Here is a 14740-nt window from a genome sequence, read left to right as displayed (position 1 = left end):
AAACCAAATCTTATCTAAGCATAAAGGGAATTAATCGTTGCAATTGAGGATTGCAACGATTTTTGCCTGATTATTTTGTTGGACATCTGTTCTAAAGTCTCAAAATTCAAAATTCTATGTACGTCGGTAGTATTGTACCAGGTAGACAACTTCAAAATCATCTTCAGAACTTTGTTCTGAATCCTTTGAAGTGATTTTTTCCTGGCAGTGCAACAACTAGACCATATTGACACAGCGTAAAGCATGGCCGGTCTAAAAACTTGTTTAAATATTAAAAGTTTATTCGTCAGACAAAGTTTGGATTTCCTGTTTATAAGAGGATACAAACATTTTATATATTTGCTACATTTGGCCCTCAATGTGATCTTTAAAAGTTAATTTTTGGTCAAGTATTAATCCAAGATATTTCACTTGGTTTGACCAGGAAATTGGAACTCCGATCATAGTGACTATGTGACTACTACTAGGTTTCAAAAACGAAGCTCTGGGCTTATGTGGAAATATTATAAGTTGAGTTTTGGAAGCGTTGGGAGAAATCTTCCATTTTTGTAAATAAGAAGATAAAATATCTAAACTTTTCTGCAGTCTGCTGCAAATAACACGAAGACTTCTTCCTTTAGCGGAAATGCCTGTGTCATCAGCGAACAAAGATTTGTGGCAACCCTGAGGCAAATCAGGGAGGTCCGAAGTGAAAATGTTATACAATATAGGCCCAAGAATGCTACCCTGAGGAACTCCTGCTCTAACAGGTAGTCTATTAGATTTGGTATTTTGATAATTTACCTGCAGAGTTCTGTCAGTTAAATAATTTTGAACTAATTTCATAATATAAAGTGGAAAATTAAACTTTTTCAATTTAGCAATCAAACCTTCATGCCAAACACTGTCGAATGCTTTTTCTGTCTAGAAGAGCAACTCCAGTTGAGTGATATTCAGATTTGTTTGAACGAATTAAATTGGTAACTCTTAAGAGTTGATGAGTAGTTGAATGCCCATGGCGAAATCCAAACTGCTCATCTGCAAACATTGAGTTCGTATTGATATGAAGCATCATTCTATTTAAAATTATATTTTCAAAAAGTTTACTTCTTGAAGAAAGCAAACTTATTGGACGGTAGCTAGAAGCTTCAACTGGATTTTTATCCGGCTTCAAAATTGGAACAACTTTTGCATTTTTCCATTTATCAGGAAAGTATGCCAAATGGAAACATCAGTTAAATAATTTTACCAGGTACTCTCTGGGAGTTTTTTGATGAGTATATAGAAAATTCCATCATCACCTGGAGCTTTCATATTATGAAACTTTTTAGTTATAGACCATACTTCGTCCAAATCAGTCCCCCAGGAATCATCAAAAATATTTTCCCGAGAGAAAATATTCAGAAAATCCCGAGCAACCTGATTCTCAATATTTAGGATTAGTAAGACCCAAACTGAAATTATGGGAACTCTCGAATTGCTTAGCAAGTTTCTGAGCTTTTTCCAAATTTGTGATCAAAATTTGACCACCTTCTTTAAGCGCTGGAATAGGCTTTTGAGGTTTTTTCAAAATTTTTGTGAGTTTCCAAAAGGGTTTGGAACTTGGGTCTAATTTAGAAACATTATTTTCAAAACTTTTGTTCCTCAGGGCAGAGAATCGCTTTTTAATTTGTTTTTGCAAATCCCGCCAGATAACTTTCATGTCCGGATCGCGTGTTCTTTGATATTGTCTCTTACGGACATTTTTAAGAGGGATCAAGAGCTGAAGATCGTTGTCTATTATAATTGAATCAAATTTAACCTCGCATTTTGGAACTGAGGCAGCTCTTGCTTCAACTATAGAAGTAGTCAGAGATTCAAGAGCATAATTAATTTCATCTTTGGTTTGCAAAGGAATGTTTGGATCGAAGTTATATTCCATAAATGTTCGATACTGCTCCCAATCAGCTCTATGGTAATTGAAAGTAGAGCTGTTGGGATTACAAATTATTTCTTGGGATTTTTCAAAAGTTACTGGAAGGTGATCAGAATCGAAGTCAGCATGGGTAACCAATTGGCTACAAAGTTGACATGAATCAGTTAAGTCCAAATCAATAGTTGAGGGATTTCTTGTAGAAGAAAAGCATGTTGGGCTGTTTGGATATTGAATAGTGTAATATCCTGCAGAACAATCATCAAACAAAATATTACCATTGGAATTGCTTTGAGCATTATTCCATGAGCGGTGTTTTGCATTAAAATCACCAATAATGAAGAATTTAGACCTATAAAGGGTAAGTTTCTGAAGGTCACCCTTGAGAAAATTCTTTTGCTGGCCTACGCATTGGAATGGCAAATAGGCAGCTATAAACGTAAGTTGTCCAAATTTTGTTTCAATAGGAACTCCCGAAGTTTCAAAAACTTTGGTTTCAAATGAAGAAAGAATTTTATGTTTGATTCGTCTATGAACAATGATGGCAACGCCACCACAGGGTCCATCAAGACGATCAATTCCTAATTCAATGGAACACATTTTCCGTAAATCCTACGTTTATTAAGCCTTTTACAAAAATGCATCGACGCCCTGCCGGGTGGCCTTACGGCAGTTGGCTTGAACCTTAGCCATGGCCAAAGAAAAGATGGATGTTCTTTAGCTCTTTCGTTGCTTTGGCGATCAGCCGTTCCTCCGTTTTGGCAAAGAAATTATTGGAATAGACCCTCAGTTTGAGGTTCGCCCAAAAATTTTCTATCAGGTGCAGCTGGGGGACGTTGGGAGGGTTGGCGGTCTTCCACGACCACGCCTCGCCGGAAACATATTTTTCACCAGCACCTTCAGCCGCTCCTTCTGGGTGAACGGCCGACCTCGATTGACGCTTTGGCATAACAATGTCCATCTTGCCCAGGTACTTCTTCACCGTTTGGCCGGTTGCTTCGACCTCCCGGCCCAAGGAACGATAAGGCCCTCGGTCTTCCTCTTCAGCTTCTGTTGCATTTTATGGTCACGCAGCACCGTCGGGCGGTTGGAACCAGGCTTCCGTTGGACGCTCTCGCCTTTCTACAGAAGAGAGAGGATGTTGTAAATGCTGGATCGGCTATATCCGGCGGACACTAAGTGCCTCACGATATCCAACTTTTTCGCTCCGGGGTGGAGCTGGCAGTACGAAAAAACCCTCGAGAGTTGCTTGACTGTTTTCGCTATGGCTGCTGCAAATCAACTGATAGCGCTGTCATTTTTTTTCTGTACACAACAGGGTTTGCTATGATTGGCGATGCATAAGTAGACTCACCACCAGGTGGCAAGGTAATCGTATGAAAATGTGCTAAAATCATTCCATTTTTTAATGCATACGTCTGGGGGCAAGACAGCTTTTGATCATGAGTAATATTAGAGTTAATTTTGAGCAACTCTGAGTAACTCATTTTTCTCAACATGCAATGCACGGCAACACAGCAACCTTGTTGTGTTTATTCCCCAACTGTCAAAGAAAGACGTTCAACGATGATAAATATTTCTAAATTCTGCAGCTTTCCATTGTCGAAAGGTGAATCCTGATGAATGTGGGTATCGTATTGGAATAGCTGTATAAATAATGAGAATGGTGGTTTACACTGGATAACCATCCATAGATAGATCCCAATGACCATCCTACTGCTTCGTGCCAATCCTTTGTTAGCCGTTTTCATCCGGATCTAGTGCAGGCTGTTATCGGTCGACGTTAACCATAGCATTTGCAGATTCAAAATATGATAAATTTCTTCTTCTTTCCTTTATTTAACGTCGGTCTCTGTTCTGCAATCTAGTGCCAATCACCGACGGACATCGATTGCCATCCATTGACGGCAATCGAATGTGCAGGAAGGCAGCTTCCACACCTGCGTAGGATATCGCACCCATTCAACACATATGAGCCGGGACCAACGGCTTTACTTCCCTTCCGAAGGAAGACGTGACCAGAGATTTTTATGCCTCAGAAAAATCCCACCGACCTCGGCTGGGATTGAACTCAGACCCATTGGGGTGTTAGAAAGCAGTCACGCTTACCACTACACCACCGGTGCCGGCTATATGATAAATTTGTCGAAGATTCAAACTGTGGTGAATTTAACCAAATGTGCTTCGACAAATATGATAAATTTGTCGAGGTACATTTGGTTAAATTAACCACAGTTTGAATCTTCGACAGGCATCAAAGTTACGACTACTACTTTGTAATAGTATTCTCTGACTTGTGTCTGAATGCCCAAGAATTAATGCAGAACTTTGAGGCAGTAACCTCATAGCTCTGCAATAATACTTGGGCATTCAGAGAAGTCTAGAAAAATAATGCTGGTTGTCATGATTTCCAGAAAAAAATATTTATAGGCATTTCTATTTGCCACTAAGTTTGACCCGAGATTAATAGAAAAGCAATACGTTGTCATCGTATAGCCATATTTAAAATTTTATGTTTTTATAAAACCAAATCAAGCTCTCATCCATTTTGAATTCTCAACTTATTCATTCTTATTTGAAATGATGCAATTTGCTATTGTAGACATGCAGAACCTCTGATTTGCCAAGCACATGAAGGCCCCATAAAGCACGTCTTGCCGGATATACGATGATTTCATGTTAGGCCATCTTCGGATATGGCATTTTTACCTTATTGCCCTTCAAAGCGAAGTTCTTAAATTTCGCTTAGATTTCATGCTGTGAATGAATTGAATTGATTGTAAAGCGATTTATTTACGATCACCGCCTTCGACTGAACTACTTAATACTATTTTCTAGACTTAATTCCTAATCCTATGTGAAAATTCAGTTTTGGACATGTTAAAATCGAATTTGTCGTCAACTTCATTAAAAGCCCGGAGACACGAATCAAGTGGATTGTGATGCCCATAGTTCGTCCTGTGGTACGGAATTGCCAGTAGAGGTGAACTTCGGAAGCGACGTGGAGGAATGTTGATCGGTATATGCTCAAGAAGTGCAGTACAGTCAATACCTCCTGTGATGACATCAAACACGAACATATGCTGCATTTTAATTCGCCTCGATGACAGACTTTCTAAGTTGATCAATCGGCATCGGTCGGGGTAAGAAGGAAGATTTACTGGGTCATTCCAGGGAAGCTGGCGTAGAGCGAATCGTATGAATTTCCTCTGCACACGCTCAATTGCTAAGATCTGCGGCGCGTAGAATGGTGTCCATACAGGAGCAGCATACTCCAGGATACTTCGCACTAACGAACAATATAACGTACACATCAGTAAAATCTGAAGCATGTCGACGAATAAATCCGAGTGCAGAAAATGCTTTGGCGCTTATAATAGCTACATGTTCGTTAAACTTCAATTTTGAGTCAATAGTAACGCCCAGATCACAAATCGATAGAACTCGCTCCAGTATGACGGATTCCATTTTAAATTGATGGACAATGGGCCTGGTGCGTCGCGTAAACGAAATAACTTTGTATTTGTCCCTGTTCACGCGCATTCCATTATCGCTACACCAAACGAGCATAACGTTTATGTCCTCTTGAAACGCCATGCAGTCTTCTGAAGAAGTGATGACACGATAAATCTTCAAGTCGTCGGCAAAAGAAAGGTTAAGAGAAGAGAGCAGCATACACAAGTCATTTACGAAGATATTGAAGCTCAGCGGCTCAAGAACGCTTCCTTGGGGTACACCGGACGTGATGTTGAACGGCTGGGATTGTGCCGCATTCACTACAACACAACCGGTTCTGTCCGACAGGTACGAGAACAACCACTGCGTTATCCATTCCGGAAACCCCATGTGTACCATTTTGTCTATGACCAAGATATGTGGTACAGTGTCGAAGGCCTTGGCGAAATCTATATAAATCGAATCAACTTGTTGTCCATGTTCAACTTCGCGAGACAAGATGTTGACGTAACACATCAGATTTGTAGTCGTGGAGCGTTGTTTCATGAAACCATGTTGGCTGCCGGAGATTAATGAAGATACGGCGTTATACAGAACGTTATGCACCAGTTTTTCGAATATTTTGCTCAAGCAACACAAGACAAAAATACCTCGATAGTTCGTTACTCGATTACACTTGCCGGATTTGTAGATTGGAATGAAAGAAGCTGATTTCCAACCCACTGGGAACATCATGTCATGCAGCGAACGGTTGAATAGAGATGTTATGGGAGATGCAAGTGCGGTAGAGCAATTCTTCAGCAGCAAGAGTGGTATACCGTCCATTCCAGGTCCTTTATCAACGTCGAGTTCTTCAATGGCTTTCACCACTTCGACAATGGAAAACTGAACGACGGGTAGATTTATTTATGTCTGGTGAAGCAATATGGGCAAAGCGGTTGAAGCGAGGAACAGGCGATGATTTGCTAAATACGCTCTCGAAGAACTTGGCGAATAGGCTTGCTGCTTCCGAATAAGAGCTAGCGATGGTTTCGTCGTATTTAACGTTAGTTGGAATGCGAGTAGCCGATTTTTGGCTTCTGACAAAATTCCAGAAACATGAAGGATTTTGCTTGACATCTGATTGAATCTTAGCCATGTAACTTTCATACGTGGAAAAGAGAAGTGCTTTGTACGTTGTTTCCACTTCCTGAAGATTATTCCGCTCACTATCGGACTTCATCAGAAAGAAACGGCTGCGTGCTTTCCTGAGGACGTTTCGTAGATGACGTAGTTCAGAGGTCCCCCATGGCTTGTTGTAGACTGAAGAAGCTCGTTGTCTCTTTTGAGGTACTTGGTCACTAAGATTTTCGTAAAGTTTATCATAGAAAGCTGATACAGACTCGTCCAATGATTCCCGTCGCAGTAGAGCATCCCATTCGATGTTTGAGAGCACGTCATCCAAACGACCAAAATCACACGACTGAAAATTATCACATCCCCATAGTCCGTTGTGATTGTGCCATTACAGCTTTCGTCAAGAAGCAAGATAAATGGTGCGTGATGGTCGTCAATTGGTAAAAGTGGAGTTGAGGGTACAATGAGGTCAAAGTACTCCGGTAGATTGACAAACACAAGATCGAGGAGTCTGCCATTAGTATTCACAACATCGTTGACCTGACGCAAACCAGAGGCAAACATATTTTCTGTGAGGCAACGTTCTATTTCTGAGGAAACGTTTGACGGGATAAAGCCGTTCACGTCATCGTCTGATTGCCACCGTAAACTTGGAAGATTGTAGTCTTCTAGTGTCAGAATCACATCAGCTGTTGACGAGTTTTCCGAAATTAGCTGCACTGCGTTCACATGAGCGTAATACAGGTCGAGGGACGAATTGGGAGGAAGATAAATGGCAATGATGTAGAGCGAGTGGCGTCCAGATTTCACACGAACTGAAACTTGTTCGAGTTGCTCACAATTTATCGGCGAAGTAGGTTCACAGACTATACGCCTTTTGACCGCGATCAGCACTCCGCCTCCCCGTGAGTGACTGCTGGTCGATGTGCTACGGTCGCATCGAAATATGGTATACTCGGACGAAATTTCTGCGCTGTCGATATCAGACCTGAGCCAAGTTTCAGTGAACACGAGAACATCGTAATCACGAGTAGAATCCATGAGAACAGGAACGCTTTCGACAATAGCTTCAGTATTGCATCCGTCATGGGTGACCGGTTCGTAAGAGGTTGAGGTTGAACAGCTAAAAGCGACAGGCATTACCGGAGGAAAATTGCTCTCGTCAGATGAAACATGATCAGAAAGATACTTGCCTGAAAGGGCAGTTTGGAAGCCCCCAACTCCAGAACTGAACACAGGGCCAGGACGACTTCGATGTTGGTAGTTGAGCTCAGGATGCAGCCCGACTGTGACATTGGATTGGGAACTTCCTTAGTGCCTGATACGGTGCGTCCTGGGATGAGAGAGCGACGATTTATGAAGATCTTTGATGATGCGTTGCGGCTCCGTTTTTTTTTGGTTAGGTTCGAACAAGCGGACAGTTATCCCTTCAGGCCAATACCACGGATCACCAACAACCTCCGATGCCGTTTTGGGTACGGTCACTTTGAAAGAGACGAATGTAAGATCATTCAGACTCTTTCCGCGTGGGACTAGTTTGGTGACTTTCACTTGAGTCAGATCAACATTGGTGATGTCGTGAACATGTTGTAACAACTCGTTCTGATTCTGGTCCGGTGCGAAAGGGGTCACGTAGAAGGATAGCATATCGTTGTCAGTCTGATCTTTCGTTGCAACCCTCAGGTACGGTCTGGTGTTGCCGCCAGCTTCAGTAGCAGAATCGATGTGAGACCTGTTATCTTCAACGCGAGAGTCAGTGTTACTGGGATCCGAACTGATGGCAGCAGCAGTGTGAGAATTTGATTGCTGAGTTTGAGCGGATGGTGTCGGACCATTGATACGTGGCGCGTTGTTGTTGTTTTTGTCAACTGCTGGTGTGGTGGACGGCTTGCTCGGAAGTATGTGCACACGTTTGTTGGATGCGATCACGAATTTTTCCGCTGATTTAGCAATGGTACAGTTGATTTCGTCGAGTACCTCGAAAAATTACGTTTCTTCGCAGGACCTTGACCGCTTGATGGGATCTTCAGCAGTATCGTCAAGGCTAAGTAAATAGTCTTGTTGATTCTGCGGAGATTTTCACCATAGATTCCAAGCCGAGTATCCATTGAATCCGTTCGAATCAACAGCTCTCGCAGAGCTTTCATAATTGTTTTTTCACGGTCGTAGACGGCAGGTTCAAAATTTAGGCGACAGGAATTGCAGAACCAATACAGCCCAACTCCCGCAGACCAGGATGCGAATTGAAGCTTAGAGCAGGTTTCAAATTTTCATCTCTTTCGCATTTAATGTGAACACAGTGTAACTATTATGCAAATGAGCATTTGCTACCTTGCTTTGAAATAATTTTCGCGCTTCTCCCGATCGACTCGTCCACTCTCACTTTTCAAATTTCCTGATACAGATAACTTCAAACTAGCTTTCACACCGACATTTTACGAAACTATCTGGCATCCCTGCCTCAGTGTGCGCCCGCATTTATTTTGACTATTGGCGAATCAAAGCAAAGCCAAAACTGGTTATGAGACACCTAGTTATAAAATCCACAATTACAAAAATGATGATGTACTAAAAAAAAAAAAATGTCATGCAATTTGACAGATATTAAAACGTCATTACCATTTTCACCGACTCGCCATCTGTTAGTCAATCGTCACTTTGATTCTGCAATTGTAAAGGGCTGAACACAATGACAGCGGCATAGAGACATAAGGGCCACCCACAATAGTCCGTCACCGTCACCGTCACCATCAGCGTCAACTGACAGCTTGGTTTGAGCCAACGCTATTCAGTTTAGCAACCCACAAAGATGCGTTGCGCTCACTGCGCGCCAGTACTAAAACGCTGACGCTATGCTAAATTTTGAAAATTTTCAAAATTGACGCAGCGTCATGTTGCTGTTTGGTTACACCAGCGTAATCAGAAGCGTATGTTGTGCCGTGTTTCTTTGAACACATCATGGAAAACATTGTTATTAGGAATTTGCATTTGTAAGAAGGGCCAACCCCAATTCCCAAACAAATTTCAGTGTTTTTTTTTTCAATAAAATACAACTAGTGAAATAGCTTTGTGTACAATTTAAACTATTGCATTGTTTTATATATCCTTAAGCAATATTGTGTGAATACATGTTTGGCCAACACATTTCGGTTAACGTATGCAGATCGAGTCGCATTGTTGTCTCTCTGAAGGGCCGCAGAGTTAATACATCTCAGAGGAACAACTAATGTACGCCATTCACCAGGTTCACTTACGTTCCCATCACCATCCCTCGTGGCTCTGGACAGCCGTTGATTGAAGTTGTCTTGAATTGGAGGTAGGTCAACACCTGGATATGGCCGGAGCAAGTTATTCTTAAGAGGAAATGCAGCACCCCAAAAATGAAATACGGCATCACTTCATTTGAGCCTTGGAACTTGCCCGGTGCTGGCAAATCCAACTCGCCATTCACCAATCGCCTCCAAAATTCAGAATGTACAGACTTTTTTTTTAAATACATATTAAATCTTCTACCAAAACAAATGATCAAAACGAGATTATGCTACTGTCAAAACGTAACGCGTGACGCATGGTTGTGCGCAAGCACTGAGTCAATGCGTCCGTCAGCATTTTTAGTACATGACGGATGCGTTGACGCTGACGGTGACGGTGACGGTGACGGACTGTTGTGGGTGGCCCTATAGCGGCACAGCGGCAAACGCGCTATGTACTAAAATCGCGCTAACCACTGTACTGCTGCCGAGTTGCCGCATGCTGAAAGTAAACAAACCACGTAAACGGTTTATTTTGATCGCAGTTTTGAGTTATTTGTTATTTGTGTAATCTCTGAAAGATCAGTAAAATGTCTTCTGAATAATTAATCAATCTGAAACCATGTAAAAATATGCAAGGGGCTTTGAAATTCGCCGAAATTCAGTGATCGTCTCTGAATTTGCACTAACTTAAAAAAATGTGGGAGCATTTTGAAGAAGTAGCTTGAACCGTGGGGAAATATCGAGAGCTTTGGAGAAGTTAAAATAATATCTGGGGGGGTAAAGATATCTTTAGGGAAGTCCTGACCAGTGAGAAAGTTTAAAGATCTTCAAGAGAATATTCGGATAACTTCGCAAATTTCAGGAAAATGTTGAAAACTTCACCGAAGATCTAGAGTACTTTTTAGGAGATCTTCAGAGTAGTTCTGACGAGAAATTAGTTCTGCGGAGAACTTCAGAGTAATTCTGAGGAGAACTTCAGAGAAATTCTGAGGAGAAGTTCAAAGTAATTCTGAGGAGAAGTTCAAAGTAGTTCTGACGAGAACTTCAAAGTAGTTCTGAGGAGAACTTCAGAGAAATTCTGAGGAGAATTTCAAATTAGTTCTTATGAGACAGAGCATTTCTGTGGAGAGTTTCAAAGTAGTTCTGAGGAGACCTGCACAGCAGTTCTGAGGTGAACTTCAGAGTAGTTCTCAAGAGAATTTCAGGGAAGTTCTGAGAACTCCAGAGAAGTTCCATTGGCCTCAGGAAAATTTCGGGAAATTTGTGAAACTCCACGGGAGCACCCGGAATATGTATGGCCAGTGTGGTCCTGAGTACTTAGTATGGTCACTAGACTGATGCAAAATTTGAAATTTTCGCTCCACAGTGCTCAAATGGTTCCAAATTGGGCCCTGATTAGCCTCCCAAGATTTGAACTCATTTAGTTAGAAACTGACTTAGCACAAACCATTTGAAGTTTATATGGGAATTAATATGGAGAAACCATAATTTCGATTCATATGTATCTCAAAATTCACCAGTTCACTCTACTTTAAAAAATCATAGCTGAGCTTGTTTAAAATTTTCTCAGCCACAACTTTGTTGAAAACCACAAAAATTATTAATGATTCAAGTCGCTGATGTCTTATGATTAGGCTCAATCAACTGTTCAGCAGGCAACATTGGTGTTTAGGCGCGTAGAATAGAGGACAAAAATCATGGCTACTATGTCACACTGCAGAATACAGTGTTGTCCACGATACAGTTGCTCAATCTTGCCATAAGATTATCAATCTCTTAAACAATTAATAACTATTTAATTTGACGTATGGCTGAAAAACGATTTTCTGCAAAGTTGTAGCTGATAAAAATTCCCATAAGAATAGCAATAGAATTTGTTAACAGTACAATATGCAGAAAGGCTAAAAAACAATGAACAAAAAGTTTTGTTTTCCCATAGTAATTTCCATATAAACTTGAAATGGTTTGTGCCAAGTCAGTTTCATATCAAATGAGTTTTCACTTTTGGAGGCTAATCAGGACCCGATTTGGCACCGTTTGAGCACTGTGGAGCGAAAATTTCAAATGTTGCATCAGTCTAATGGTCACCAATGTTCTTATTTTTAAAATTATCTTATAGTTTGGTGTGTCACATGAGGATGTAGGTTCAAGTTTCACTTGAACATGTTCGGACCTGACCAACGTGGTCTTCAGTATTTAATATGGCCACCAATTTGATGTGTCGCATGTGGGTGTTGGTTCAAGATGAATCTGGCCAGTTCCCCGGGGGTACTCAAAATATGTCCGGATGCATGGTTCTCATCACATACTACGACCTTGGATGATTATTTGGGTCACGTCTTGAAGGTTCTGGTTAACTCAAAATTACAAAAAAATACAACTGAAAATGTTGAATACTTCTCAGGCTGCCGATCAACTGCACCGCGTTTTTCCAAAATATTGCAAAAAATAATGTCCACCGGATTTCAGTGTATTGGCAAATTTGCCATTGCCGCTATGCCGCTACCATTGTGTTCGGCCCTTAACTTGGTGTTGATAGAGATAACCTAATAAAAAAATACAATCAACGGATGATAACCCAAATCATAGAACCATTCCACAAATGGTATGGATGTTACCTGGAATACGTCGTTTAGGAAAATAACCATAACAATTTTATTAGGGTAGGGGGTCTTTTACCTGGGTTTGTGTCAGTCGTTGTCATTCTTTCACTTGCTTTGACACAATAAAGACGTGTATCGGTGTTAGTGCTTTTTACTTGCTTACATTTTGATCCCAGATCATCACCTTAAAAGCCAAAATAGTCTGAATCTTTTAGCACCCAAAATAGTTTTAGAACGTTAAAATGGTTTAGAACGACCAATCGACCTTTAAATTATCAACATAGTTCGTAAATTGCTTGATAAATTTGTCTTAAAAATGTCTAAAACATCCTTCAATCATCGCATTGGATTTTCTAAAACACCCTTAAATCTTTAAGACTGATCCGGAAATAAAAGGGTATCAACTACGGGCGGTCCAACATATTGTTTTTTAGTATCGTTCCTTTGATTACTAGTACTGCATCTATGTGGGTGAATATTTCTTTTCAGTTCAATTCATCTGCAGTCACTTCAAGGCGGTCGAGTACTTCCGTGCCTCGCTGAACCGCGTCAACATCTTCGAGGGCACCAACTGCAACTCGTACCAAAACTACCGGCGAGGTGAATGCACCAACAACACCCGATCGGACTTTGGCCTGTTCAACAAGTAAGTTGCCCTCTCGGAGGCGGAACGAATGTGAGTTTATAATTTGCAAATTTTCTATCTGCAGCAAACGAGCCCTGGGACCGCTGTACATCTCGATAGACAAAACCGTGTATCCGTACGCCAAGTCGATAGCCCGAAATACATGAAGGCACATTGCGTCGAAAGCCGAGGCCGAGTGTTGATCCTTCTTGAACGTAAAGAGAAAATTCCATCCTTCCATGTTGGTTCGGTCGGGTGAGGGAGGCGCTAGAAGAATGAACCGGCGATGATTTATTAATGGGGAAAATTACTTCCTGTTTCGGGGGGTTGGCCGGACTCTCGGCTCTCGCTTCGTCCCGTGGGACTGCTAGACGGTGCTACGGTTCGCCGTAGAGAGGAGAAGCAAATAGGAACGGAAGTGTGTTATCATGGTCTATTATCGTGTTTGGGTGATGTAAGTGCTATGTTTCGCATTAGGCGGCGTGAGAGCGCTCTGGGAGTTGCGGAGGCTCGGAGGAGTGACTTGTGAAGTGCCTATAATTAATAGAAGGTCTTTTGAGGTTAGGGATTTTGAAAATTAATGTGGCTTGCCTGGTCGTTTCGTTCCAGCGAGGAAGAATTGTGCGGTGGGAAATCTTTCGAAAGCTGCATTGTTCTCGGTTGTCTTCGATTTTCGAAATGAAATGGCTGGAGGGAAAGTGTTTGCTAGCAAAAGCCACGAAGAGTGCAATAAATCTTGTGCAAAACTATAAATAATAACCAGTTTATAAACCAAAGTTCTTCCTCTTGTGGCAGCAGCAAAGGTGAGTGCCAACGGTATGAAACTTTTACCTTGTCTTCGGGACGAAGTGTGCAGGGAAAAGAATACAGTGTTTTGCATAATAATTTAATATTTCACTGCAGCGGAGGAAGCGGTCGGTGGTGCGGCGCTAGCGGTGCTCGAGATGGAAAGGGACGTCGAACGTGTCGATTCCGGTCCCAGTGGGATCCCAAACTCGCTGGCCGGTCCGGGGGTGGAGCGTGGAAATGCGGGAAAATGGAGAACGTTTCGATTGCTATTTCAAGCCACGACGGGTGTGGGTTGCGATGGAGCAAGGGCTTTCGCGAAGGGGTGTCCTCGGAAGTTTGAGTATCGGGAATTGAAAAAGCCGCCTTCATTCGTCAGGCTCAATCGTCGATTCCTTTCTACGTCACCGGACATTTGGAATCGAAATTGCAACGGAGCTGTGTGGTTGTTTGGAGAAAATCCTATAAATTATACACCTTTTTGGCAATGGAGAAGAGGTCTTTACCAATGTTTTCCCGAAGAAAGCTATAGAGGAGCGCCTCTGTACATACTGTTGAATGGCGTTTGACTATATTTTAACGGGTATCGATTTTCCCTTCTTTCGCCACGGTATCGGTGTAACTTTTGTATCGTTTCTTCGAATGCTCACTGATGCTTTAATTAAAATTGAATGCAAATTTATAGTGACGCCTCCATTTACCACTGCACCTACGGAAAATACACAATTCGGAGGAAACGAGCAAAACAACACACTCGCTCCTCTCGTCCTCCCTTAGCAGGACAGTCCCACTGTCGTTTCACTGCCCATTTGTCAATTCCATTTGATAAACTCTAATTTGCTGCACATTAAATGAAAATTGACGCGTCAGTTTGATTAGTCCCATGGGCGTTAATAATTTATTTATACACTCACACCGGCACACACAACCCAGGCATGGGGCTCACGACTGTTTCGGTGATTCCCAGAAACGCTGGGAATAGGACAGCTTCAGCCCGCACTGATAGTGC

At 41.8% G+C, this 14740-nt stretch overlaps 1 protein-coding gene across 1 annotated transcript in view; it reads left to right on the top strand.

Moving 5' to 3' along the window:
• LOC135712282 (phospholipase A1-like) overlaps nucleotides 1-13124 on the top strand; it is an 88306-nt gene extending 75182 nt beyond the window's left edge. Inside the window, exons 7-8 of the mRNA XM_065235246.1 lie at nucleotides 12810-12966; nucleotides 13031-13124. Coding sequence (XP_065091318.1) covers nucleotides 12810-12966; nucleotides 13031-13112 — 239 coding nt within the window. The 3' untranslated portion in view covers nucleotides 13113-13124. The remainder of the gene's footprint in view (nucleotides 1-12809; nucleotides 12967-13030) is intronic.
• Nucleotides 13125-14740: the final 1616 nt, after the last annotated feature.

The sequence above is a fragment of the Ochlerotatus camptorhynchus genome, unplaced genomic scaffold (genome assembly GCF_037179485.1).
Source record: "Ochlerotatus camptorhynchus isolate MF236.1 unplaced genomic scaffold, CSIRO-AGI_Acam_v1.1 ptg000467l, whole genome shotgun sequence".
NCBI lineage: Eukaryota > Metazoa > Arthropoda > Insecta > Diptera > Culicidae > Ochlerotatus > Ochlerotatus camptorhynchus.
The sequence above is the reverse complement of the archived record's forward strand: the minus strand, read 5'-3'. Positions and strand labels throughout refer to the sequence as shown.